The 25,876-nt window shown below is 44.0% G+C and overlaps 1 protein-coding gene across 2 annotated transcripts in view; it reads left to right on the top strand.

The window, feature by feature from the left end:
• Positions 1 to 25,876, top strand: part of GPSM1 (G protein signaling modulator 1) — a 205,243-nt gene that overhangs the window by 81,522 nt on the left and 97,845 nt on the right. For both annotated transcript variants that reach the window (XM_075259524.1, XM_075259523.1), the window contains exons 7-9: positions 2,076 to 2,231; positions 3,496 to 3,604; positions 19,971 to 20,094. In XM_075259524.1, the coding sequence (XP_075115625.1) occupies positions 2,076 to 2,231; positions 3,496 to 3,604; positions 19,971 to 20,094 (389 nt within the window). The remainder of the gene's footprint in view (positions 1 to 2,075; positions 2,232 to 3,495; positions 3,605 to 19,970; positions 20,095 to 25,876) is intronic.

Here is a 25,876-nt window from a genome sequence, read left to right as displayed (position 1 = left end):
GGAGCACCGTGGAATGGTATGATTTTTTTTTATTTTTTTTTTCCCATTTTCACCAACCCCAGCCAGTTTTAAAAATAGTTGTCAGTACTATCTTTCTATTGCTCACAGACCTGTGCAGGCTAAGGTTCATGTGCATGTAGCCTCATAGGGGTTTCCAAGAGTTAAATATCAATGGCCTATCCTTAGCATATATCATCAATATCAGATTAATGAGGTACAGCTCAGCCCCAGTTTCTTGAAGGGGGCTCTTTTCCCACATTAATGGGGCATGGCTTATGATGCACTAAAATTTTGGTGCAGAATAAGCCAACCCAAAAGGGTGATGTAAAGTTAGATAAAATTCACCCACCATCAGTCACTGTGATAAATCTGCTGCATCTTTACAGTGTCTGATCTGATCTAAATATTAAGCCATGGGAGATCCTATCCCCTTTTGTGATTGTTTAGTGAAAACTTGTGCAAGACTTTTCTCACTTTTGGGAAACCACATTGTTGACCCAAGGATTAAGGATATGTGGGCTAAAGGACATATAGGGAGGGAAAATAGAGCCTAAACCTTCTAGTCAGGGTGGCAGAACCCTGCACCATAAAGAGAACCCTGTTCTGATCTTTGCTACAAGATCCCTCTCTCCTGTGTGCTCTTCCAAATACCCAATATGAAGTGTCACTGTTTAGCACTAGTACCAAATCTAATCTGGATAGAGCATATGCTTGCTGAATTCTCTCACACAACGTGAAGCGGCTCCTCATGTGTTTTCTGGTTGGGTAGATCCATCATATTGGATAAAATAAACTTTTATATATCACAAAATAAAAATAATGGAACTATTCGGGCAAAATTTATGGTAGAGTGAACCGTCACAGTGTCAGATTATACAGTGCAGTGGGGGGGATTCATCATTCCCTCTATGCCTAAGTGGCGGAGATTTCCATCTGGCCCTGGGAGGTCTGACTGATATATGAAGAGGCCGCAGCCTCTCTCTTTCCTTGCACCAGTTAGGATGTTTGTTAAGACTAACGTAGGATACTCCAGTCTTAATAAATCTTCCCCATTGTGTATATGGGTTGTGGATAAATGCTTGTTTCATCCAGCCTGCTTGTATGACTTTGCTGTGCCCATCTCCAGACCCAGCAGAGGCGCAGGGAAGTGCCACAACTTTTCTGGCTTTCATTAGTAGTACTTTTTCGTAGTCATTATTATTTGTAGCCTTTACGGCGTTAACATTGATATCTATCCATATAACACCGAGACCTTCTAGGTAGTTTGGGTACTCCAACTCTGCCACATTTATGTGATCTGACCGCCATTTTGTTTTAGGCTATGTTTTCTAAATAGTTTGACAATTGGGAATGGCTTAGCTGAAAAGGGACTGTGGCACGTCATCTTAAAATTCAATAGAGATGAGTGAACGCTATTCGAAACAGCCGTTTCGAATAGCACGCTCCAATAGAAATGAATGGACGTAGCCGGCACGCAGGGGGTTAAGCGGTCAGCCGCCGGCATGGTCTGCGTGCTGGCCGCTTCCATTCATTTCTATGGGAGCGTGCTTTCGAAACGGCTGTTTCGAATAGTGTTCGCTCATCTCTAAAATTCAACAAATCAGGCCAAAGTTGTACAAAAATGTTGCTGTAAAACGAAAAATTTTTAACAGGCAGTATGCGTTAGATAAATCATACAGGCTTGAGCCCCTGTGATAAATCTGGCGTGTTTTCAGAGGTTTACTCTGTCTATTAGTACAAGTGGACCATAGTGTGAACATGACCAATAAAATAGTGAATTCAACAGGCGTGAAAAGAATGATAGAAGACTCAATGCTGCCATCTAGTGACCCTGACTGGTATTGAAACGGCTATGCAATATATAATAGATTGCTGAAACTTTTTCTCTCAACTTCACACACTTAGTTTCTCATTTTTTTCAGATGTAATGTCTATATGAACATTGATCTTAAAGTGATAATAATTAGTATGTACCTAGGATAATCTACTGTCTCCAATATTAGTCATTTACTTCCCGAAGTGGCTAATCCAATGGAAATATATAGCACTGACTTGATATTTCTGTTTTATTCCAGGAAGACCCTGCAGCTCTCCAGACAGCTAAAGGACCAGGCAGTAGAAGCACAAGCTTGTTACAGTCTAGGAAACACCTTCACTCTGCTCCAGGACTACGAGCGAGCCATAGAATACCACCTCAAGCACCTGTCTATTGCCCAGGAGTTAGGGGACAGGTGAGTGTTGCTACCACAGATGCTAAACATGCACATAGTCATATTTCATCCCTATTATCGGGATCCCTGCTTGCTGTTATTCAGTGGAAACCTGCAATATTTACTTCTAGAAGATTACTGTGTAGCCAGTATTAAAAGTACAGAGCTGTGCCAGGTAAGCAATGAATAGGGGACATGACACTCAGCCAAAAATCAGACCCACGCCCACCATATATTCATGGCCTACCCTAAGGATGGAAGCAGATTATAATATCATTTTATTGCTTGGGTGGTGTTTTACACCAGATATGGAAGTAGTCTGCATATATTGTGGTATGTGGGACATTCACATGTTATTCCTATAGAATTTTTTTCTGTCCTAAAACTGCAAACGATATAACATAAATGTAAGTGTTATGCCCTAAGTAGCCACAAGAGGGAGCCACAAGATCATATTCACTGTCCAAAGACAAAATAGAGCCAGGCAACTGCTAGTAAGTTTTTCCGTATAATTTTCAGTGTAGTTCTATGTTTTAACATGCGCACTGCCACCAAAGCGTGCCAGCCAGCCCCTGTGACACATTCAGGACAAGGGCCCTTATGGCAGAGATCGCCTATGACCACTATACCCATGACAGCCAATAAGATCTCAAAGATGCAACATGGTCTTGACCTTCTTTAAGCCGAGGACTACATTTCGTCCTTCTTGTCGCTTATGCCCGTATCATTTTGTATATCCATAATTTCTGTCCTGCTCTGAAATGTTCACATGCTTCCTGCCTGTTCTATCCTGTCTAGGGCAATCCTATGCTATCTAGTTACCAGCTTCAACACAAAGATTATCCCCCCAATCTACATGATTTCCTCCATGTGACACATGAGATAAAGCTCTTGGCTGCTCACTGGACCCTCTGCATCCTGATCATAACTTCCATTATTCACACCTTCTGACATCTCCTCAATGCTGAGGCACATGTATTTTCCATCCCTCAAAATATCATATTTTTGCTATATTCTCACTTTGATGCATTATCTTTAATTGAATCGTATGCCTGGATTCCTATTGGCATTGCCCTTTATCACTATGACTCTATCTACAGATGTTAGGCCTATAGGACAATTCATATGCGCCAATGCTAAGCATTGTTCAGTTTCCGTTTTCCTCTGATGGACGGTCATTTACATTTAATATGTTTTACACTGTCTATGACATTTTTGCTTTATGTGAACTTGTGTGAGACCTGATGGATTGCATTTTGACTTCTTTTAGTGTTTTTTTTTCTAGGGTAGGCGAAGGGAGGGCATCCTGGAGTCTGGGAAACGCCTATGTATCTTTAGGGAACCACGAGGAAGCCCTGCGCTATGCAAGGAAGCACATGGAAATCTCATGTGAGGTAAGAAGGTTTTAGATTATGACATTCACCTTTATATATTTGTGTTATTAGGCCACATGGATGGTAGCTTCAGGCCTAGAGCTGCTGAAAGTCAAAGGGTGTAGCATATTCCTTAGCTCTTCTCCCATAACGTGTATGCTCAGTCTGCCAAACATTTAGATGTTATCAGTAGCACGAGGGGAATAAACCTGCTCCCAGACACCTCTGACAGCAGCATGTTTATATGTAACATGTCTGATCCTCCTCTCCCCCAACAGCTGCCCATACTTGTTGAATGGTTTACTGGAATTGGTTTGGCTGACATTTATCTAATATGTACAATAGGTACCTAGATACAGGACACCAAATATTTCCCTTGAGTCAAAGAAAGCTTAGATATGACTTTGTCAAAGTGTATGATCAGCTCTGGGGCTAAGATGAGATCATAAGAACTAGAGATGAGCGAACACTAAAATGTTCGAGGTTCGAAATTCGAATCGAACAGCCGCTCACTGTTCGTGTGTTCGAACGGGTTTCGAACCCCATTATAGTCTATGGGGAACATATACTCGTTAAGGGGGAAACCCAAATCCGTGTCTGGAGGGTCACCAAGTCCACTATGACACCACAGGAAATGATGCCAACACCTCTGGAATGACACTGGGACAGCAGGGGAAGCATGTCTGGGGGCATCTAACACACCAAAGACCCTCTATTACCCCAACATCACAGCCTAACAACTACACACTTTACACACTCAATACCACCTCTCTGACAGTAGGAAAACACCTTGAAACATGTGTATTTGGCACTTGCAGTGAGGAGAGCTTGTCACCAGCAGTGAATTTGGCCCTTGTAGTAAGTTGAGGTTGGCACCAACATTTGTTTTGAAAATCAGGGTGGATTGAGCCTCTAACCAGCAGAGTTTGGGCAAATTCACGGTGGAGGGAGCCTCTAAAAACCCCAGTTTGGACCAATTCATGGTGGAGGGAGCCTCTAAAAACCCCAGTTTGGACCAATTCATGGTGGAGGGAGCCTCTAAAAAACCCAGTTTGGACCAATTCATGGTGGAGGGAGCCTCTAAACAGCCCAGTTTGGACCAATTCATGGTGGAGGGAGCCTCTAAACAGCCCAGTTTGGGCAAATTCATGGTGGAGGGAGCCTCTAACCAGCCCAGTTTGGGCAAATTCATGGTGGAGGGAGCCTCTAAAAACCCCCGTTTGGACCAATTCATGGTGGAGGGAGCCTCTAAACAGCCCAGTTTGGGCAGATTCATGGTGGAGGGAGCCTCTAACCAGCCCAGTTTGGACCAATTCATGGTGGAGGGAGCCTCTAAAAACCCCAGTTTGGACCAATTCATGGTGGAGGGAGCCTCTAAAACCCCCAGTTTGGACCAATTCATGGTGGAGGGAGCCTCTAAAAACCCCAGTTTGGACCAATTCATGCTGGAGGGAGCCTCTAAACAGCCCAGTTTGGGCAAATTCATGGTGGAGGGAGCCTCTAAAAACCCCAGTTTGGACCAATTCATGGTGGAGGGAGCCTCTAAAAACCCCAGTTTGGACCAATTCATGGTGGAGGGAGCCTCTAAACAGCCCAGTTTGGGCAAATTCATGGTGGAGGGAGCCTCTAAAAACCCCAGTTTGGACCAATTCATGGTGGAGGGAGCCTCTAAAAACCCCAGTTTGGACCAATTCATGGTGGAGGGAGCCTCTAAAAAACCCAGTTTGGACCAATTCATGGTGGAGGGAGCCTCTAAACAGCCCAGTTTGGGCAAATTCATGGTGGAGGGAGCCTCTAAAAACCCCAGTTTGGACCAATTCATGGTGGAGGGAGCCTCTAAAAACCCCAGTTTGGACCAATTCATGGTGGAGGGAGCCTCTAAAAACCCCAGTTTGGACCAATTCATGGTGGAGGGAGCCTCTAAAAAACCCAGTTTGGACCAATTCATGGTGGAGGGAGCCTCTAACCAGCCCAGTTTGGACCAATTCATGGTGGAGGGAGCCTCTAAAAACCCCAGTTTGGACCAATTCATGGTGGAGGGAGCCTCTAAAAACCCCAATTTGGACCAATTCATGGTGGAGGGAGCCTCTAACCAGCCCAGTTTGGACCAATTCATGGTGGAGGGAGCCTCTAACCAGCCCAGTTTGGGCAAATTCATGGTGGAGGGAGCCTCTAAAAACCCCAATTTGGACCAATTCATGGTGGAGGGAGCCTCTAAACAGCCCAGTTTGGGCAAATTCATGGTGGAGGGAGCCTCTAAAAACCCCAGTTTGGACCAATTCATGGTGGAGGGAGCCTCTAAAAAACCCAGTTTGGACCAATTCATGGTGGAGGTAGCCTCTAACCAGCCCAGTTTGGACCAATTCATGGTGGAGGGAGCCTCTAAAAACCCCAGTTTGGACCAATTCATAGTGGAGGGAGCCTCTAAACAGCCCAGTTTGGACCAATTCATGGTGGAGGGAGCCTCTAAAAACCCCAATTTGGACCAATTCATGGTGGAGGGAGCCTCTAACCAGCCCAGTTTGGACCAATTCATGGTGGAGGGAGCCTCTAACCAGCCCAGTTTGGGCAAATTCATGGTGGAGGGAGCCTCTAAAAACCCCAATTTGGACCAATTCATGGTGGAGGGAGCCTCTAAACAGCCCAGTTTGGGCAAATTCATGGTGGAGGGAGCCTCTAAAAACCCCAGTTTGGACCAATTCATGGTGGAGGGAGCCTCTAAAAACCCCAGTTTGGACCAATTCATGGTGGAGGGAGCCTCTAAAAAACCCAGTTTGGACCAATTCATGGTGGAGGGAGCCTCTAAAAACCCCAGTTTGGACCAATTCATGGTGGAGGGAGCCTCTAAAAACCCCAGTTTGGACCAATTCATGGTGGAGGGAGCCTCTAAAAACCCCAGTTTGGACCAATTCATGGTGGAGGGAGCCTCTAAAAAACCCAGTTTGGACCAATTCATGGTGGAGGGAGCCTCTAACCAGCCCAGTTTGGACCAATTCATGGTGGAGGGAGCCTCTAAACAGCCCAGTTTGGGCAAATTCATGGTGGAGGGAGCCTCTAACCAGCCCAGTTTGGACCAATTCATGGTGGAGGGAGCCTCTAAAAACCCCAGTTTGGACCAATTCATGGTGGAGGGAGCCTCTAAAACCCCCAGTTTGGACCAATTCATGGTGGAGGGAGCCTCTAAAAACCCCAGTTTGGACCAATTCATGCTGGAGGGAGCCTCTAAACAGCCCAGTTTGGGCAAATTCATGGTGGAGGGAGCCTCTAAAAACCCCAGTTTGGACCAATTCATGGTGGAGGGAGCCTCTAAAAACCCCAATTTGGACCAATTCATGGTGGAGGGAGCCTCTAAACAGCCCAGTTTGGGCAAATTCATGGTGGAGGGAGCCTCTAAAAACCCCAGTTTGGACCAATTCATGGTGGAGGGAGCCTCTAAAAACCCCAGTTTGGACCAATTCATGGTGGAGGGAGCCTCTAAAAAACCCAGTTTGGACCAATTCATGGTGGAGGGAGCCTCTAAAAAACCCAGTTTGGACCAATTCATGGTGGAGGGAGCCTCTAAACAGCCCAGTTTGGGCAAATTCATGGTGGAGGGAGCCTCTAAAAACCCCAGTTTGGACCAATTCATGGTGGAGGGAGCCTCTAAAAACCCCAGTTTGGACCAATTCATGGTGGAGGGAGCCTCTAAAAACCCCAGTTTGGACCAATTCATGGTGGAGGGAGCCTCTAAAAAACCCAGTTTGGACCAATTCATGGTGGAGGGAGCCTCTAACCAGCCCAGTTTGGACCAATTCATGGTGGAGGGAGCCTCTAAAAACCCCAGTTTGGACCAATTCATGGTGGAGGGAGCCTCTAAACAGCCCAGTTTGGACCAATTCATGGTGGAGGGAGCCTCTAAAAACCCCAATTTGGACCAATTCATGGTGGAGGGAGCCTCTAACCAGCCCAGTTTGGACCAATTCATGGTGGAGGGAGCCTCTAAAAACCCCAATTTGGACCAATTCATGGTGGAGGGAGCCTCTAAACAGCCCAGTTTTGGCAAATTCATGGTGGAGGGAGCCTCTAAAAAACCCAGTTTGGACCAATTCATGGTGGAGGGAGCCTCTAACCAGCCCAGTTTGGGCAAATTCATGGTGAAGGGAGCCTCTAACCAGCAGAGTTGTGGGAAAGCAGGGTGGAGGGAGCCTCTAACCAGCAGAGTTGGTGGAAATCAGGGTGGAGGGAGCCTCTAACCAGCAGAGTTGGGGGAAATCATGTTGGAGGGAGCCTAGTATTAGCAGAATTGTGCAACGCTTATGGTGGATGAGTATGAGGATGCGGAGGAATTGGAGAGGTTGAGTACAGACATGGAGTTTCATGTTGGGGTGCTTTACACAGGTGGGCACAAAAATGAAGGCTCTATCCAGTGGTGGTTCATTTTTATCAAAGTGAGCCGGTCGGCACTCTCAGCTGACAGACGGGTGCGCTTGTCAGTGATGATGCCACCGGCTGCACTGAACACCCTCTCAGATAGGACGCTGGCGGCAGGACAGGAAAGCACCTCCAAGGCATATAGGGCAAGTTCAAGCCACAGGTCCAACTTCGACACCCAATACGTGTAGGGCGCAGAGGGGTCGGAGAGGACAGGGCTGTGGTCGGAAAGGTATTCCCGCAACATGCGCCTATACTTCTCACGCCTGGTGACACTAGGACCCTCCGTGGCGGCACTTTGGCGAGGGGGTGCCATCAAGGTGTCCCAGACCTTAGACAGTGTGCCCCTCGTTTGTGTGGACCGGTGAGAACTTGGTTGCCTACTGGAGGAACTGCCCTCCCTGCCGCCACTGTCACATGCTGGAAACATCTCCATCATATTCTGCACCAATTGCCTGTGGCAAGCATTGATGCGATTGGCCCTCCCCTCTACCGGAATAAAAGACGAGATGTTGTTTTTATACCGGGGGTCAAGGATAGCAAAGATCCAGTACTGGTTGTCCTCCATGATTTTGACAATACGCTTGTCGGTTGTAAAGCACCCCAACATGAACTCAGCCATGTCTGCCACAGTGTTAGTTGGCATGACTCCTCTGGCCCCACCGGAAAGTTCAATCTCCATTTCCTCCTCATCCTCCATGTCTACCCATCCGCGCTGCAACAATGGGACGATTCGAAGTTGCCCGGAAGCCTCCTGTATCACCATCACATCATCGGACAACTCTTCTTCCTCCTCCTCCTCCTCCTCCTCCTCCTCCTCCATTAAACGCAGTGAAGCGGACAGATGTGTGGACCTACTCTCCAGCTGTGACGGATCGGATGCTATCCCTAACTCCTCTGTGTGATCTGAGTTATCCCTGATGTCAATCAGGGATTCTCTCAGAACACACAAGAGCGGGATTGTAAGGCTCACCATCGCATCCTCAGAGCTCACCCTCCTTGTGGACTCCTCAAAGACCCGTAGGATGTCACAAAGGTCTCTCATCCATGGCCACTCATGGATGTGAAACTGAGGCAGCTGACTTTGTGGCACCCTAGGGTTTTGTAGCTGGTATTCCATCAAAGGTCTCTGCTGCTCAACCACTCTATTCAACATCTGAAACGTTGAGTTCCAGCGTGTGGGGACGTCGCACAAAAGCCGGTGTTGTGGCACATGCAGGCGTTGCTGGAGAGATTTTAAGCTAGCAGCGGCTACTGTCGACTTGCGAAAGTGGGCGCACATGCGCCGCACTTTCACCAGTAGCTCTGGAACATTGGGGTAGCTCTTTAGGAAACGTTGCACCACTAGGTTGAAGACGTGGGCCAGGCATGGAACATGTTGGAGTCCGGCAAGCTCCAGAGCTGCTACCAGGTTCCGGCCGTTATCACAAACGACCATGCCTGGGCCCAGGTGCAGCGGCTCAAACCATATTGCCGTCTCATCGAGGAGGGCATCCCTCACCTCGGAGGCAGTGTGCTGTCTGTCCCCCAAGCTGATCAGCTTCAGCACAGCCTGCTGACGTCTACCAACGCCAGTGCTGCAACGTTTCCAACTCGTAGCTGGGGTCAATCTAACAGCGGAGGAGGAGGCGGTGGCGGAGGAGGAGGCGGAGGCGGTAGAGGAGGAGGAGGAGGGGGGTGTTCTTCTCGTGTCCCTGCCAGGAATGTTAGGCGGGGAGACGAGGTACACCGGGCCAGTTTGGGAAGCAGTCCCAGCCTCAACTACATTTACCCAGTGTGCCGTCAGTGAAATGTAGCGTCCCTGTCCGCATGCACTTGTCCACGCGTCGGTGGTCAAGTGGACCTTTGTGCAAAGCGCGGAACTAAGGGCCCGCCTGATGTTGAGTGACACGTGCTGGTGCAAGGCGGGGACGGCACACCGGGAGAAGTAGTGACGGCTAGGGACGGCATAGCGAGGTGCCGCAGTTGCCATCAGGTCCAGGAAGGCGGGAGTTTCAACAAGCCGGAACGCCAACATCTCCTGGGCCAGCAGTTTAGCGATGTTGGCGTTCAAGGCTTGCGCGTGTGGGTGGTTAGCAGTGTATTTCTGCCGCCGCTCCAATGTCTGAGAGATGGTGGGTTGTTGTAAAGAAACGCCTGATGGTGCCTTTGATGGTGCAGGAGAAGGAGATAAGACAGGACCAGGGGAGGATGAGGTAGAAGTCAACAAAGTGGCGGAGGCAGATGAAGTGGTGTCCTGGCTCGTCCTCTGGAGTGCATCGCCAGCACAGTCAGCAGTGGCAGTGGCAGAGGCAGAGGCAGAGGCAGTGGCAGTGGCGTGAACGGCAGGCGGCCTTTGTCCTGCCGTTGCTGCCTGCCACTGATTCCAGTGCTTGGATTCCAAATGACGGCGCATTGAAGTGGTGGACAGGTTGCTCTTCTCAGAGCCCCTAATCAATTTCGAGAGGCAAATTGTGCAGACAACACTATATCTGTCCTCGGCGCATTCCTTGAAAAAACTCCACACCTTCGAGAAACGTGCCCTCGAGGTGGGAGTTTTTCGGGGCTGGGTACGAACTGGAACATCTTGGGAGATTCCGGGTGTGGCCTGGCTTCGCCTAAGCTGCTGACCTCTGCCTCTGCCTCTAGCTACCCTTTTTGGTGCTGCACCTGCCTCAACATCCACACTACTTTCCCCGCTTGACATCCCCCCTGTCCAGGTCGGGTCAGTGTCCTCATCATCCACCACTTCCTCTTCCAACTCCTGTCTCATCTCCTCCTCCCGCACAATGCGCCAGTCAACTGGATGCCCTGACGGCAACTGCGTCACATCATCGTCGATGAGGGTGGGTTGCTGGTCATCCACCACCAAATCGAACGGAGATGGAGGAGACTCTAGTGTTTGAGCATCTGGACACAGATGCTCCTCTGTTAGGTTCGTGGAATCGTGACGTGGAGAGGCAGGTTGAGGGACAATGAAAGGAGCGGAGAACAGCTCTGGGGAGCAGGGACAGTTTGGGTTATTGTTCTGTAAAGCTTCGGAATTTTGGGAGGAAGGAAGACAAGACTGTTGGGTAATAGGAGGAGAGGAGGCAGAGTCTGACTGGCTGCTGGACAATGTGCTGTAAGCGTTCTCTGACAGCCATTGCAAGACCTGTTCCTGGTTCTCGGGCCTACTAAGGTTTGTACCCTGCAGTTTAGTTAATGTGGCAAGCAACCCTGGCACTGTGGAGTGGCGCAATGCTTGCTGCCCCACAGGAGTAGGCACGGGACGCCCTGTGGCTTCACTGCTACCTTGCTCCCCAGAACCATTCCCCCGACCTCGCCCACGGCCTCGTCCACGTCCCTTTCCGGGAGCCTTGCGCATTTTGAATTCCTAGTTAGAAATTGGCACTGTATACCAGTAGTAAAAATTGTGGGTGCACGTAACCCCAATATATTCTTTGAATTCCCAGTCAGACACTGGCACTATATGGCAGTAGCAAGAAATGAGGGTATTTGTATTCCCAATATACTCTTTGAATTCCCAGTCAGACAATGGCACTGTATACCAGTAGTAAAAATTGTGGGTGCACGTAACCCCAATATATTCTTTGAATTACCAGTCAGAAACTGGCACTATATGGCAGTAGCAAGAAATGAGGGTATTTGTAACCCCAATATATTCTTTGAATTCCCAGTCAGAAACTGGCACTGTATACCAGTAGTAAAAATTGTGGGTGCACGTAACCCCAATATATTCTTTGAATTCCCAGTCAGACAATGGCACTATATACCAGTAGCAAGAAATGAGGGTATTTATAACCCCAATATATTCTTTGAATTACCAGTCAGAAACTGGCACTATATGGCAGTAGCAAGAAATGAGGGTATTTGTAACCCCAATATATTCTTTGAATTCCCAGTCAGAAACTGGCACTGTATACCAGTAGTAAAAATTGTGGGTGCACGTAACCCCAATATATTCTTTGAATTCCCAGTCAGACAATGGCACTATATACCAGTAGCAAGAAATGAGGGTATTTATAACCCCAATATATTCTTTGAATTCCCAGTCAGAAACTGGCACTATATGGCAGTAGCAAGAAATGAGGGTATTTATAACCCCAATATATTCTTTGAATTCCCAGTCAGACAATGGCACTGTATACCAGTAGTAAAAATTGTGGGTGCACGTAACCCCAATATATTCTTTGAATTACCAGTCAGAAACTGGCACTATATGGCAGTAGCAAGAAATGAGGGTATTTGTAACCCCAATATATTCTTTGAATTCCCAGTCAGAAACTGGCACTGTATACCAGTAGTAAAAATTGTGGGTGCACGTAACCCCAATATATTCTTTGAATTCCCAGTCAGACAATGGCACTATATACCAGTAGCAAGAAATGAGGGTATTTGTAACCCCAATATATTCTTTGAATTCCCAGTCAGAAACTGGCACTGTATACCAGTAGTAAAAATTGTGGGTGCACGTAACCCCAATATATTCTTTGAATTCCCAGTCAGACAATGGCACTATATACCAGTAGCAAGAAATGAGGGTATTTGTAACCCCAATATATTCTTTGAATTCCCAGTCAGAAACTGGCACTGTATACCAGTAGTAAAAATTGTGGGTGCACGTAACCCCAATATATTCTTTGAATTACCAGTCAGAAACTGGCACTATATGGCAGTAGCAAGAAATGAGGGTATTTGTAACCCCAATATATTCTTTGAATTCCCAGTCAGAAACTGGCACTGTATACCAGTAGTAAAAATTGTGGGTGCACGTAACCCCAATATATTCTTTGAATTCCCAGTCAGACAATGGCACTATATACCAGTAGCAAGAAATGAGGGTATTTATAACCCCAATATATTCTTTGAATTCCCAGTCAGAAACTGGCACTATATGGCAGTAGCAAGAAATGAGGGTATTTATAACCCCAATATATTCTTTGAATTCCCAGTCAGACAATGGCACTGTATACCAGTAGTAAAAATTGTGGGTGCACGTAACCCCAATATATTCTTTGAATTACCAGTCAGAAACTGGCACTATATGGCAGTAGCAAGAAATGAGGGTATTTGTAACCCCAATATATTCTTTGAATTCCCAGTCAGAAACTGGCACTGTATACCAGTAGTAAAAATTGTGGGTGCACGTAACCCCAATATATTCTTTGAATTCCCAGTCAGACAATGGCACTATATACCAGTAGCAAGAAATGAGGGTATTTATAACCCCAATATATTCTTTGAATTACCAGTCAGAAACTGGCACTATATGGCAGTAGCAAGAAATGAGGGTATTTATAACCCCAATATATTCTTTGAATTCCCAGTCAGACAATGGCACTGTATACCAGTAGTAAAAATTGTGGGTGCACGTAACCCCAATATATTCTTTGAATTACCAGTCAGAAACTGGCACTATATGGCAGTAGCAAGAAATGAGGGTATTTGTAACCCCAATATATTCTTTGAATTCCCAGTCAGAAACTGGCACTGTATACCAGTAGTAAAAATTGTGGGTGCACGTAACCCCAATATATTCTTTGAATTCCCAGTCAGACAATGGCACTATATACCAGTAGCAAGAAATGAGGGTATTTATAACCCCAATATATTCTTTGAATTACCAGTCAGAAACTGGCACTATATGGCAGTAGCAAGAAATGAGGGTATTTGTAACCCCAATATATTCTTTGAATTCCAAGTCAGAAACTGGCACTGTATACCAGTAGTAAAAATTGTGGGTGCACGTAACCCCAATATATTCTTTGAATTACCAGTCAGAAACTGGCACTATATGGCAGTAGCAAGAAATGAGGGTATTTGTAACCCCAATATATTCTTTGAATTCCCAGTCAGAAACTGGCACTGTATACCAGTAGTAAAAATTGTGGGTGCACGTAACCCCAATATATTCTTTGAATTCCCAGTCAGACAATGGCACTATATACCAGTAGCAAGAAATGAGGGTATTTATAACCCCAATATATTCTTTGAATTCCCAGTCAGACAATGGCACTGTATACCAGTAGTAAAAATTGTGGGTGCACGTAACCCCAATATATTCTTTGAATTCCCAGTCAGAAACTGGCACTATATGGCAGTAGCAAGAAATGAGGGTATTTATAACCCCAATATATTCTTTGAATTCCCAGTCAGACAATGGCACTGTATACCAGTAGTAAAAATTGTGGGTGCACGTAACCCCAATATATTCTTTGAATTACCAGTCAGAAACTGGCACTATATGGCAGTAGCAAGAAATGAGGGTATTTGTAACCCCAATATATTCTTTGAATTCCCAGTCAGAAACTGGCACTGTATACCAGTAGTAAAAATTGTGGGTGCACGTAACCCCAATATATTCTTTGAATTCCCAGTCAGACAATGGCACTATATACCAGTAGCAAGAAATGAGGGTATTTATAACCCCAATATATTCTTTGAATTCCCAGTCAGAAACTGGCACTATATGGCAGTAGCAAGAAATGAGGGTATTTGTAACCCCAATATATTCTTTGAATTCCCAGTCAGAAACTGGCACTGTATACCAGTAGTAAAAATTGTGGGTGCACGTAACCCCAATATATTCTTTGAATTCCCAGTCAGACAATGGCACTATATACCAGTAGCAACAAATGAGGGTATTTATAACCCCAATATATTCTTTGAATTACCAGTCAGAAACTGGCACTATATGGCAGTAGCAAGAAATGAGGGTATTTGTAACCCCAATATATTCTTTGAATTCCCAGTCAGAAACTGGCACTGTATACCAGTAGTAAAAATTGTGGGTGCACGTAACCTCAATATATTCTTTGAATTCCCAGTCAGACAATGGCACTATATACCAGTAGCAAGAAATGAGGGTATTTATAACCCCAATATATTCTTTGAATTACCAGTCAGAAACTGGCACTATATGGCAGTAGCAAGAAATGAGGGTATTTATAACCCCAATATATTCTTTGAATTCCCAGTCAGACAATGGCACTGTATACCAGTAGTAAAAATTGTGGGTGCACGTAACCCCAATATATTCTTTGAATTACCAGTCAGAAACTGGCACTATATGGCAGTAGCAAGAAATGAGGGTATTTGTAACCCCAATATATTCTTTGAATTCCCAGTCAGAAACTGGCACTGTATACCAGTAGTAAAAATTGTGGGTGCACGTAACCCCAATATATTCTTTGAATTCCCAGTCAGACAATGGCACTATATACCAGTAGCAAGAAATGAGGGTATTTATAACCCCAATATATTCTTTGAATTACCAGTCAGAAACTGGCACTATATGGCAGTAGCAAGAAATGAGGGTATTTGTAACCCCAATATATTCTTTGAATTCCCAGTCAGAAACTGGCACTGTATACCAGTAGTAAAAATTGTGGGTGCACGTAACCCCAATATATTCTTTGAATTACCAGTCAGAAACTGGCACTATATGGCAGTAGCAAGAAATGAGGGTATTTGTAACCCCAATATATTCTTTGAATTCCCAGTCAGACAATGGCACTATATACCAGTAGCAAGAAATGAGGGTATTTATAACCCCAATATATTCTTTGAATTACCAGTCAGAAACTGGCACTATATGGCAGTAGCAAGAAATGAGGGTATTTATAACCCCAATATATTCTTTGAATTCCCAGTCAGACAATGGCACTGTATACCAGTAGTAAAAATTGTGGGTGCACGTAACCCCAATATATTCTTTGAATTACCAGTCAGAAACTGGCACTATATGGCAGTAGCAAGAAATGAGGGTATTTGTAACCCCAATATATTCTTTGAATTCCCAGTCAGAAACTGGCACTGTATACCAGTAGTAAAAATTGTGGGTGCACGTAACCCCAATATATTCTTTGAATTCCCAGTCAGACAATGGCACTATATACCAGTAGCAAGAAATGAGGGTATTTATAACCCCAATATATTCTTTGAATTACCAGTCAGAAACTGGCACTATATGGCAGTAGCAAGAAATGAGGGTATTTGTAACCCCAATATATTCTTTGAATTCCCAGTCAGAAACTGGCACTGTATACCAGTAGTAAAAATTGTGGGTGCACGTAACCCCAATATATTCTTTGAATTACCAGTCAGAAACTGGCACTATATGGCAGTAGCAAGAAATGAGGGTATTTGTAACCCCAATATATTCTTTGAATTCCCAGTCAGAAACTGGCACTGTATACCAGTAGTAAAAATTGTGGGTGCACGTAACCCCAATATATTCTTTGAATTCCCAGTCAGACAATGGCACTATATACCAGTAGCAAGAAATGAGGGTATTTATAACCCCAATATATTCTTTGAATTCCCAGTCAGACAATGGCACTGTATACCAGTAGTAAAAATTGTGGGTGCACGTAACCCCAATATATTCTTTGAATTCCCAGTCAGAAACTGGCACTATATGGCAGTAGCAAGAAATGAGGGTATTTATAACCCCAATATATTCTTTGAATTCCCAGTCAGACAATGGCACTGTATACCAGTAGTAAAAATTGTGGGTGCACGTAACCCCAATATATTCTTTGAATTACCAGTCAGAAACTGGCACTATATGGCAGTAGCAAGAAATGAGGGTATTTGTAACCCCAATATATTCTTTGAATTCCCAGTCAGAAACTGGCACTGTATACCAGTAGTAAAAATTGTGGGTGCACGTAACCCCAATATATTCTTTGAATTCCCAGTCAGACAATGGCACTATATACCAGTAGCAAGAAATGAGGGTATTTATAACCCCAATATATTCTTTGAATTACCAGTCAGAAACTGGCACTATATGGCAGTAGCAAGAAATGAGGGTATTTATAACCCCAATATATTCTTTGAATTCCCAGTCAGAAACTGGCACTGTATACCAGTAGTAAAAATTGTGGGTGCACGTAACCCCAATATATTCTTTGAATTCCCAGTCAGACAATGGCACTATATGGCAGTAGCAAAAATAGTGGGTGTATATAGCCCCAATTCTATTGCTAGGGGACTTGCAGGGTATTTCTGGGGTGAAGGTGGGGGGGCATACCGTTGGAACGGGTATCGGGGGTATATATCGGGTATACGGGAATACACTGACAGTGTATTCCATTCAGGATCCTGGGAAAGCTGGGTTGCGGCGATTGAGCCCGTCAGTGCCACGTTACACTGACAAGCTTCTCCCTGGAATTTAGCTCTTACAAGAGCTGTTGTGGTTGTCTTCTCCTTCCTATCCTAGCCTGTCCCTGCCTACCCAGAATCTAAGCCCTAGCTAGCTGGACGGAAACCTCCGTCCTCGGTGAATTGCAAGCTCAGAATGACGCGAACCTGGGCGGCGCTGTTCTTTTAAATTAGAGGTCACATGTTTTCGGCAGCCAATGGGTTTTGCCTACTTTTCTCAACGTCACCGGTGTCGTAGTTCCTGTCCCACCTACCCTGCGCTGTTATTGGAGCAAAAAAGGCGCCAGGGAAGGTGGGAGGGGAATCGAGTAATGGCGCACTTTACCACGCGGTGTTCGATTCGATTCGAACATGCCGAACAGCCTAATATCCGATCGAACATGAGTTCGATAGAACACTGTTCGCTCATCTCTAATAAGAACGTGTAGAAGGAGGAATCCAGCATCAACCAGGTGGTATATATAAAGTATAACTTTTATTTTCTCGTCATAAAATCATTACAAAGTAACCCGAGGGTGGTTACAGATGACAAAGCATAGTAAGGCTACGCGTTTCGGAACTTGAATCGGCATGAGGAAGGAACGATTCAAGTTCCGAAACGCGTAACATTACTATGCTTTGTCATCTGTAACCACCCTCGGGTTACTTTGTAATGATTTTATGAGGAGAAAATAAAAGTTATATTTTATATATACCACCTGGTTGACGCTGGATTCCTCCTTCTACACGTTCGAATGGTTTTTGCTGGTTGAAGTCCACCTGCATCCGAGCTGCCCAGGAAGAGTATTAGGACAACGGGGTGAGCAGGATACATCTTATTGACTTTTGATGAGATCCTAAGCACAAGGTATGGCGCTGTGCTTGGCTACTAATTGCTGGAGATCGTAGTCATCCGACCTCCACCGATCAGATCCTGCCTTCTTTGCTCTGGGTCCTAAATCCCCACTTCTCCAGTCCTCCCTGCAGCTAACACCCAGCTCAACACATGGGTGAAAAAAAAGAAATTACCGTAATAAACAATCGAAATGCACGTGAACCTCTTGCAGTACTAATACCCTAAATCGAGGTATAATGGCAATTAAAGGGATGCTACTGCAGCAAAACCTCATTAACATCCAGAATTTCAATAGGGTGAATGGCCTTGCATAGTCTTTTCTAAGAGAAAGTGTCCGCGTTTGCCAGCTGTACCAGTTTCAGGCCCGGTTATGTAATGTCCTATTGGTAATGTTTATCAGGATCAGATGTTGCTTTTGTTTGTTTGCTTAAGTCTTGCAGATTCTCTCAGAACAGTATAGTCCGGAAGGGAACATGATGTTAGAATACGAACTTAATTGGTTAACCCCTTATATACACAGGAATTGGGCCCAGTACTTAGTGGCAATGCACTGTTGGGCAAGTTTTTCCCATTCAGTGTAGCGGTAAGGAGAAGGGAAGGGGTTGTGAAGTGCAGCATGTGTAGTGTCAGTTTCTTAGTGACAGAAATCTCCTGCCGGCTCTGAAGGTGCTGTGAGCATAAATCATGGTGAGACCACTTATCTTCTAAACCAATGGATCCTCCTTCAGACTGTCTTGTAATTATACAATTCATTTCTCTTGTCAGCCGCTCTGCCGCATTATCATTAAGCTTCTTCTTATCATAGGGCTGGGATCAGGCAGCAGATTCCATTAATCCAGTCTGGCTCTCTAAGCTCAGACACCTAGTTTGGGGGGACATGAGGACATGGCTATAGGGGCTTGTACAGGTAGCAATTACACCAAGGCCCTATGTCCTGAGAGGTCCAAAAGCACCATTAAACAGAGTCTGCCATCAACAAAATTTCTTCTAAATCCGTATATGCTGTTTAATCCATTTGTAAAGGATTTGTTTGGTGCACCCGATGGATGGTATTCTTAAAGTGAACCTCCACCTTTTAACACCTAGTCATTTTTAGGTTCAGCATTCTTCTCATGGTATGTTGTACTGCCAGAGCTTCATTTTTCCAATCCACAGATCCAAGTCTTCCGCAAAGGCATAATGTTGCTATATAAAAATCTGGTTGTCTGAAGCTCCCACTAGGGGGCACATATTGCATACTCTGTTATGATTGAGTTGAATGGCTGAGGCATGTGCAGTAAGCTGCGAAACTCATTCTAGTGCCAGAATTTTATGATTTAAAGGGATCACATCCGATTCATCCTCCATATTAAAAGGGTTAGACCAGAAAAAGTAATTTTCACTGTTACACAGGATTGGGGAAATGTGACTTTGGCCTGGACTCTAGCCTTAAGCCTGCAGGGAGATGCCACACTTGCTGGGGTCAGTACCTCCCAATGGAGATGTACAACTTGTGCTTTTTACATCAAAGTATATTGTATAGGACCTCTGTTCAGGGACACACAAGTATTCCTGGATATCTGTAATTGTCGATTGTCAGGCATGGCATTAGCTACGACTACTATGGAGGAATGGCTGACTGATACCTTTTCAGGAGGTTATGCCATCTGGACAACTCCTATCCACATGCACCTGAGAAGGAAGGGGTTGTCCAGATTGGATAATTCTATGTCTGGTCAGATGATTTGGAGCTCCAAGCACAGGATATATTTTCTGGCACAGAATTTTGGACCCATTAACATCCACCTTTAAGCGGCTCTGCAGAAAGTATTAGCATAATGCATCAATAGCAATTCCCTCATATATCTTAAGAAAAATCCTTTCTATGAGCTGCATTTCTTTCCTTACAGACTTCTATAGAGGACACAGAAGAGGAAGGTCTAGGAAGAGATGTAAATGAGCTGGGCTTGCGGTAATTTTTTTTTTACTAGGTTTCTGTTTTTACTATTGTAGATCGGTGACCGAAATGGAGAGTTGACTGCTCGCATGAATGTAACACAGCTGCAGTCTGCACTAGGCATCGGATCCAGTGAAGACGATGGAGACACTTCTCAATGTGACGGCTATGAAGCACAAGGTACGCTGCGGCTTTTTATATTCCCGTTTTCTGTATTTTATGTTTACTTCATAACAAGCTGACTGGGATAGAAAAGTGGTCTCCAATCTATGAGCTTAAAGGGGTGTTCCTGTCTTGTAGCAATATGCCATCACTTTATGATATGTGATCATTTTAGAATTGGTGGAAGTCGCACTTCTTTTCCCACTGATTCTGACAATGAAGGATTGCAGTGCAGATTTAGTATTCCCTTCTAAAACATCGTCACTGATCCTAAAATGACGATGTATTGTATCAATATGCCATCACTCTATAATATTGGAATACTCCTTTAATAGGTCCTCAAGGCAGTTATCACTTTGCTATAAAATAATGGACCCTGGCAAAGCATTAAAAGTCAATAAGCCTTATCAGAGTCTGATAGGATCCTTTTCAAAAGGAATTTCTCATGGCTTATTTAAACATGGATGCTATGTGAACAGAACCTAAGGGGCTTTGTACACAAGCCAATGATCAGGTAAATACGTGTTATCAAGAGTGCTTGCTTCCCTGTGTAAAGATGGTAGCAGCGATCAGTCAAGAAACCAGCAAATGATCATTTGTCAGCTGAACGCCTCCTAAGCATTTGCATAGTTAGTAGCACATTGCCCTGTGTACACAGAAGATGTGCTAATGACTGCGCAATATGTATGGGTTTTTCTAGGACTTCTGTATTGATGACCTCTGGATAGGATAGATGTTCAATATCAGACCTAGTAGTAGTCACGTTCCTCAGTCACATGGCCTGTTTACAGCTCAGTTCCATTCAAGTAAATCACAGAGAACAGCACTGTGCTATGTAAGCAGTGAATAGACCTCAGCGTTCATTGGAAATCAATGTGGTTTCTTCAAACAGCTGATCAGTCGGGGTGCTTGGTGTCAGACCACTACCAGTCTGATATTGATAACCTATACTAAGGCCAGGTTATCGTTATCATACTGCTGGAAACAATTGCTTGTCCTCTATACAGTTTGCATCACACAGTGTAAAGACAGTTTAAGCGAGCACCGATTGACCTGCTATTATCGGTGTAAGCCTGGACCCCCTTCTCTAGACTGGATTCATTGTAGCAAACCTATCGATGTGAGAAGTACAAGTCTTTCGCCTTAGTTCTTGCACAAGGTATATCAGAAAGTTGCTGAATATAATATCATTATACAGCAAATAATCTTTACGTAGTTGAACCCGGTAATAAAAGTTACTTATAGATCTGCGTTGCCCTTTAATTGTCCATCATTGGTTTGAGGCCACATTGACAGGTGTTTGGAAGTCGTCGTACTCTGGGTCTATTTTCTTTCTTGCCGTCTTCAAAGTAACTGAAGAAAAGCCAATCCACGTGACGTTATCTCATCTGCACCTGCGGAGCTGCTTTCAAGGCCTTTCAGTCTTCACTCGAGACTGGTGTATAATTTCTCTTTTAATATATTTCACAGCACATTCTACATAATTGTGACTGATGATAGAAATCAGGAATGATAACTTTAGCAGAGTGTTTGCTGTAAGTTCAGGTTCTCTGCCAGTCAGGAGATAATCTGCCTGTGGCCAGAGCAGAGAGTGTATATTGACACAGCATGTTTATTTTTAAGGTGTAACTGGGTACGTGGGCACAAGGAGACCTGTCGGCTTCTAGAATGCAACATTGGGCTCTTGTCTCTTCTTTGTAATTGGCCACAAGTAAACAACTGTGCCTGTAAGAAAAGACAGAGAATGCCTGGAAATAAAACGTTGTTCAGGACCCTTCAGGGCGGGAGTTGCTCCTTGCAGCAAACTTAAGCTTCGCCATATACTTTAGATAGCTGTTGGCCAAAACTTCTTCTCCCACCTACACATGCATGCTCAGCCTGGCCGAGCATGCATGTGTTTTAGAGGGGGATAAGCTGCTACCAGATACCACAGCCACATACACATTTGTTGGCTATTCATCCCTGCTGAAGTTGGCACATTGAGCTAATATGTATGACCACCTTAAAGGGATTGTCCAGAATAACTTTAAAAAAATAAAACAAAATAACCGGTAAGCAGGTAATTTATTAAAATAACAAAATACCTTTCACTCACCTATAATATTCCACACCAACCCAGTCCTTGACAGTTCAACAGTGATGACATGCCAGCCATGCACACATGACTGCTGGAATTGTTGTTCTCAGTGGTGATGATATTATGATCGGCACATGGCGGCGATTGGTAGGGACACTGGCGCGGCAGTGAATTTACAAGGTGAGTGAGGGTAGGGTGACACACATTGCTGGTTTTCCATCATACCAATGTGGCAAAAAAATAAATAAATAAATAAAACACAAAAATGTATGTTTTTTACAGCATTATTCAGTTATGAATCACTCACCTTTGCATTGCAGTATTCCCTTTAATGTACGAGCTGCCAGCCTCCATTGTAAAATCTCTCAGCATAACCAAGCCACTTACGTAAGGAAATGTTAATAAGCCATTGCCATTACTTTGCGTTTTATCAAACAAGTTTAGTTCTTTAGTCAGAAGCAAATTGCTCTATACATTAAGTCATAAGAAGGGTACAAGCACAATGCTAAATAATGCAAAGTATATTCATCTGATGTAAATATCAGAATAGCTCTCAGTATATAGAACACGTGCAATGAATTATTCATATTTAAGTTCTGTGTATCCCATCATCACATAATCTGCTCTTGCCTCAAGGCTTTCTTATGTTATGCCTAGACTACTACCCGATTATTGATGTAAAAAGTTCACAGCGTTTTCCCATATATGAAATTTATTAGTAGGTGAGGAACATCTGATCACTGAGGGTCCAACCACTGGGTCCTCCGCCAGTCACAACAATGAGGGGTGCCACAGACCACTTTGTGAATGTAATGCACATGCTTAGTCACTGCTCCATCCATTTCTATGGGACTGATGTAGATAACAAAGTACAGTATAGCAGTCCCATAGAAGTGAATCGAGCAGTGGTTACACTTGCACAATACCAATCCATTCGCAGAGGCCTCTTAGGGACCATTCTTGTGATGTGCCACTAGCAAAGAATAGTGAGTGCAGCTCTGGAGGTACAAGATCCTTAGTTACAGGATGTAACTCAGGATAAGGAATATAATGAATCTACACAGTTACTGCACTTGCGGAATAGTGAGTGCAGCTCTGCAGCATAATACAGACTATAACTTGGGATTAGTACAGGACAATTAATGTAATGCATGTACACAGTGACTGCACCAGCAGAATAGTGAGTGCAGCTCTGGAGTAATATAATACAGGGTGTAACTCAGGATCAGTACAGGATAAGTAATGTAATGTATGTACACAGTGACTGTACCAGCAGAATAGCGAGTGCAGCTCTGGAGTATAATACAGGATGTAACTCAGGATCAGTACAGGATAAGTAATGTATGTATACCCGTCGGCTCGGAGTGTCTCGTGGTGAAGAATTGAAGAAATCCGGCATCCACGTGCATAAAATCCAAATACTTTATTTAGAAACTTTAAAAAAATTATTTATCCATACAATCAGTGAACATCACTCCCTACCCCCGAACGCACCACAGAGAAGTGACGTTTGGCTAACGCGTTTCAACACATGCGTGCCTTAGTCATATGGCACGCATGTGTTGAAACGCGTTAGCCAAACGTCACTTCTCTGTGGTGCGTTCGGGGGTAGGGAGTGATGTTCACTGATTGTATGGATAAATAATTTTTTTAAAGTTTCTAAATAAAGTATTTGGATTTTATGCACGTGGATGCCGGATTTCTTCAATTCTTCACCACGAGACACTCCGAGCCGACGGGGATTTCTTTCATCCAGGCACCCGATCATTCCTCCGTTAACCGTGAGTGTGGTCTCATTATAAGGATGCATTTGTCTGTGCAAACTATATTATGATACACTATCATACCGAAAGGGATCGTGTTTATGTATTTCAAGCACCAAATCATCTGAGTTTCCACAAACATATGTTGTCAGCTGTTTGCATTGTTGACATCTATCCACTATCAAGATTAGTTTCTGTATGGGCTGTGATATTCCTTTTCCCCCTTTCCACTTTTGCTAATGTATGTATACAGTGACTGCACCAGCAGAATAGTGAGTGCAGCTCTGGAGTATAATACAGGATGTAACTCAGGATCAGTACAGGATAAGTAATGTAATGTATGTACACAGTGACTGCACCAGCAGAATAGTGAGTGCAGCTCTAGAATATAATACAGTATAAGTAATGCATTTGTAGTCGAGTTTGGGAACAGGTTAGGATATGGTCAGGTCAGGATATGGTCAGGTCTTGTCCAACATTTTATGACTTTTTATAGAGCTCTGGTGAAGAAGAAACCCTATGCAATGTAGAGATGGTTAAAGGCCAACATAAAGTTTTTCTTATTACTATCAATTCCACCCTTGAAGGGACAGTGAATACAGATTGCTTTGGGGAGTTCTTAACCCGGAATTGTCCAGCCATCTCAGGCAATAGGGATCTCCAAGCTCCTATCTGATCCTGATGATGCATTACGTGTTCCAACTTCATTTTTATGTTCTTACTCTTCTTTTACCTTTCCTGTATGTAATCTAGTAACTGAAAACTCTCCACACCTACTAATATGACATTGTATAGACCGTTCTAATCTAATCCATGTAATATTAATACAGTGATACATATACTACATATGGCACTGAGAGATGACTTGTTGGTGGACTTGTGTTGGTCAGCGAACATTATAGATGGAAAAGTAAAAGTTTAGTCCTGATATTATAATGCTCCAGCACCTTACGTCAGCAGATCCTGTGTACGTAGTGTGAATAATGTGTTAATCTCGCTGTTTGTTTGCCTCTTACACCTTATAATGACCTCATTGATCAGCTTTCAGCATTGACAGGGTTTCCAAGGTCTTGGTTGCTCTAAACACAAGTACAGCGTGTTCTCCAGGCGGATTGTTTATCTAGCTGAGAAGGAAAGAGATCCCTTATTTCATTCACATTCTCGGTAAAACTATATAGAGAGTATTCTCCTGAAAGAGACATGGCTGGGACTAGAGGTACAAATGATTGTTGTATGTATCTGTGGTTGTCTGTGGTTCCTTCTTTTCTTCCATCTTTTCTGTGTGACTCTATGTAAATTGATGCCACGCCATTGCTTTTGTTGCTTCAGTCAACAGTTGTATTACAGATCCGGGTTAAAGTCTGGCATTTCATGTACAGATAAATATTACTCCCCCTCCACATGTCCTATTAAGGGTGCATTTGCTCATTCGGATTTTTGCATGTAGTTTTGGAAAGCAAAATCAGGAATCCATTGAAATCAAGAGGATTTGTAAGACCTGTCACATAATTTCTACCCATTATGTTCCATTGATGCTTTTGACTTCAAAAAGTGCATGAGAAACCCTGGAAGTGTAAATGTGCCCTCGTGGTATATTCAGATGATCAGGTTGAATGTGCATTTAAATGTGGTAAAGTTTGTTTTTATTTTACCAATATTTAAATATTTCACCTTTTAAAATCGAAATCTATACTAAAAAGTGCAACAAAATAGTATGCAGGTTTTTGATGCAGTTTTAAAGAAGCAATCCAGAAAAAAAAATGTCCCTTTTGATTGAAAATGATCTTGTGTGTAGTGTTATTTTACTTTATACCGTAAGTTACAAATGGCTCTTTTTGTAAAGTTATGTGCTCTCCTCCGAAGGAATGACTGCCTCTCTGCACCTCTGATGCTCACAATGTTTCCTGCACAACCCGGAGGTCAGTCACAATATAATACTATCAATCTGATTCTCATAGGT

This window comes from Leptodactylus fuscus, chromosome 11 (genome assembly GCF_031893055.1).
Source record: "Leptodactylus fuscus isolate aLepFus1 chromosome 11, aLepFus1.hap2, whole genome shotgun sequence".
NCBI lineage: Eukaryota > Metazoa > Chordata > Amphibia > Anura > Leptodactylidae > Leptodactylus > Leptodactylus fuscus.
Note: the sequence above shows the minus strand (reverse complement) of the source record. Positions and strands in the feature narration are given on the sequence as shown.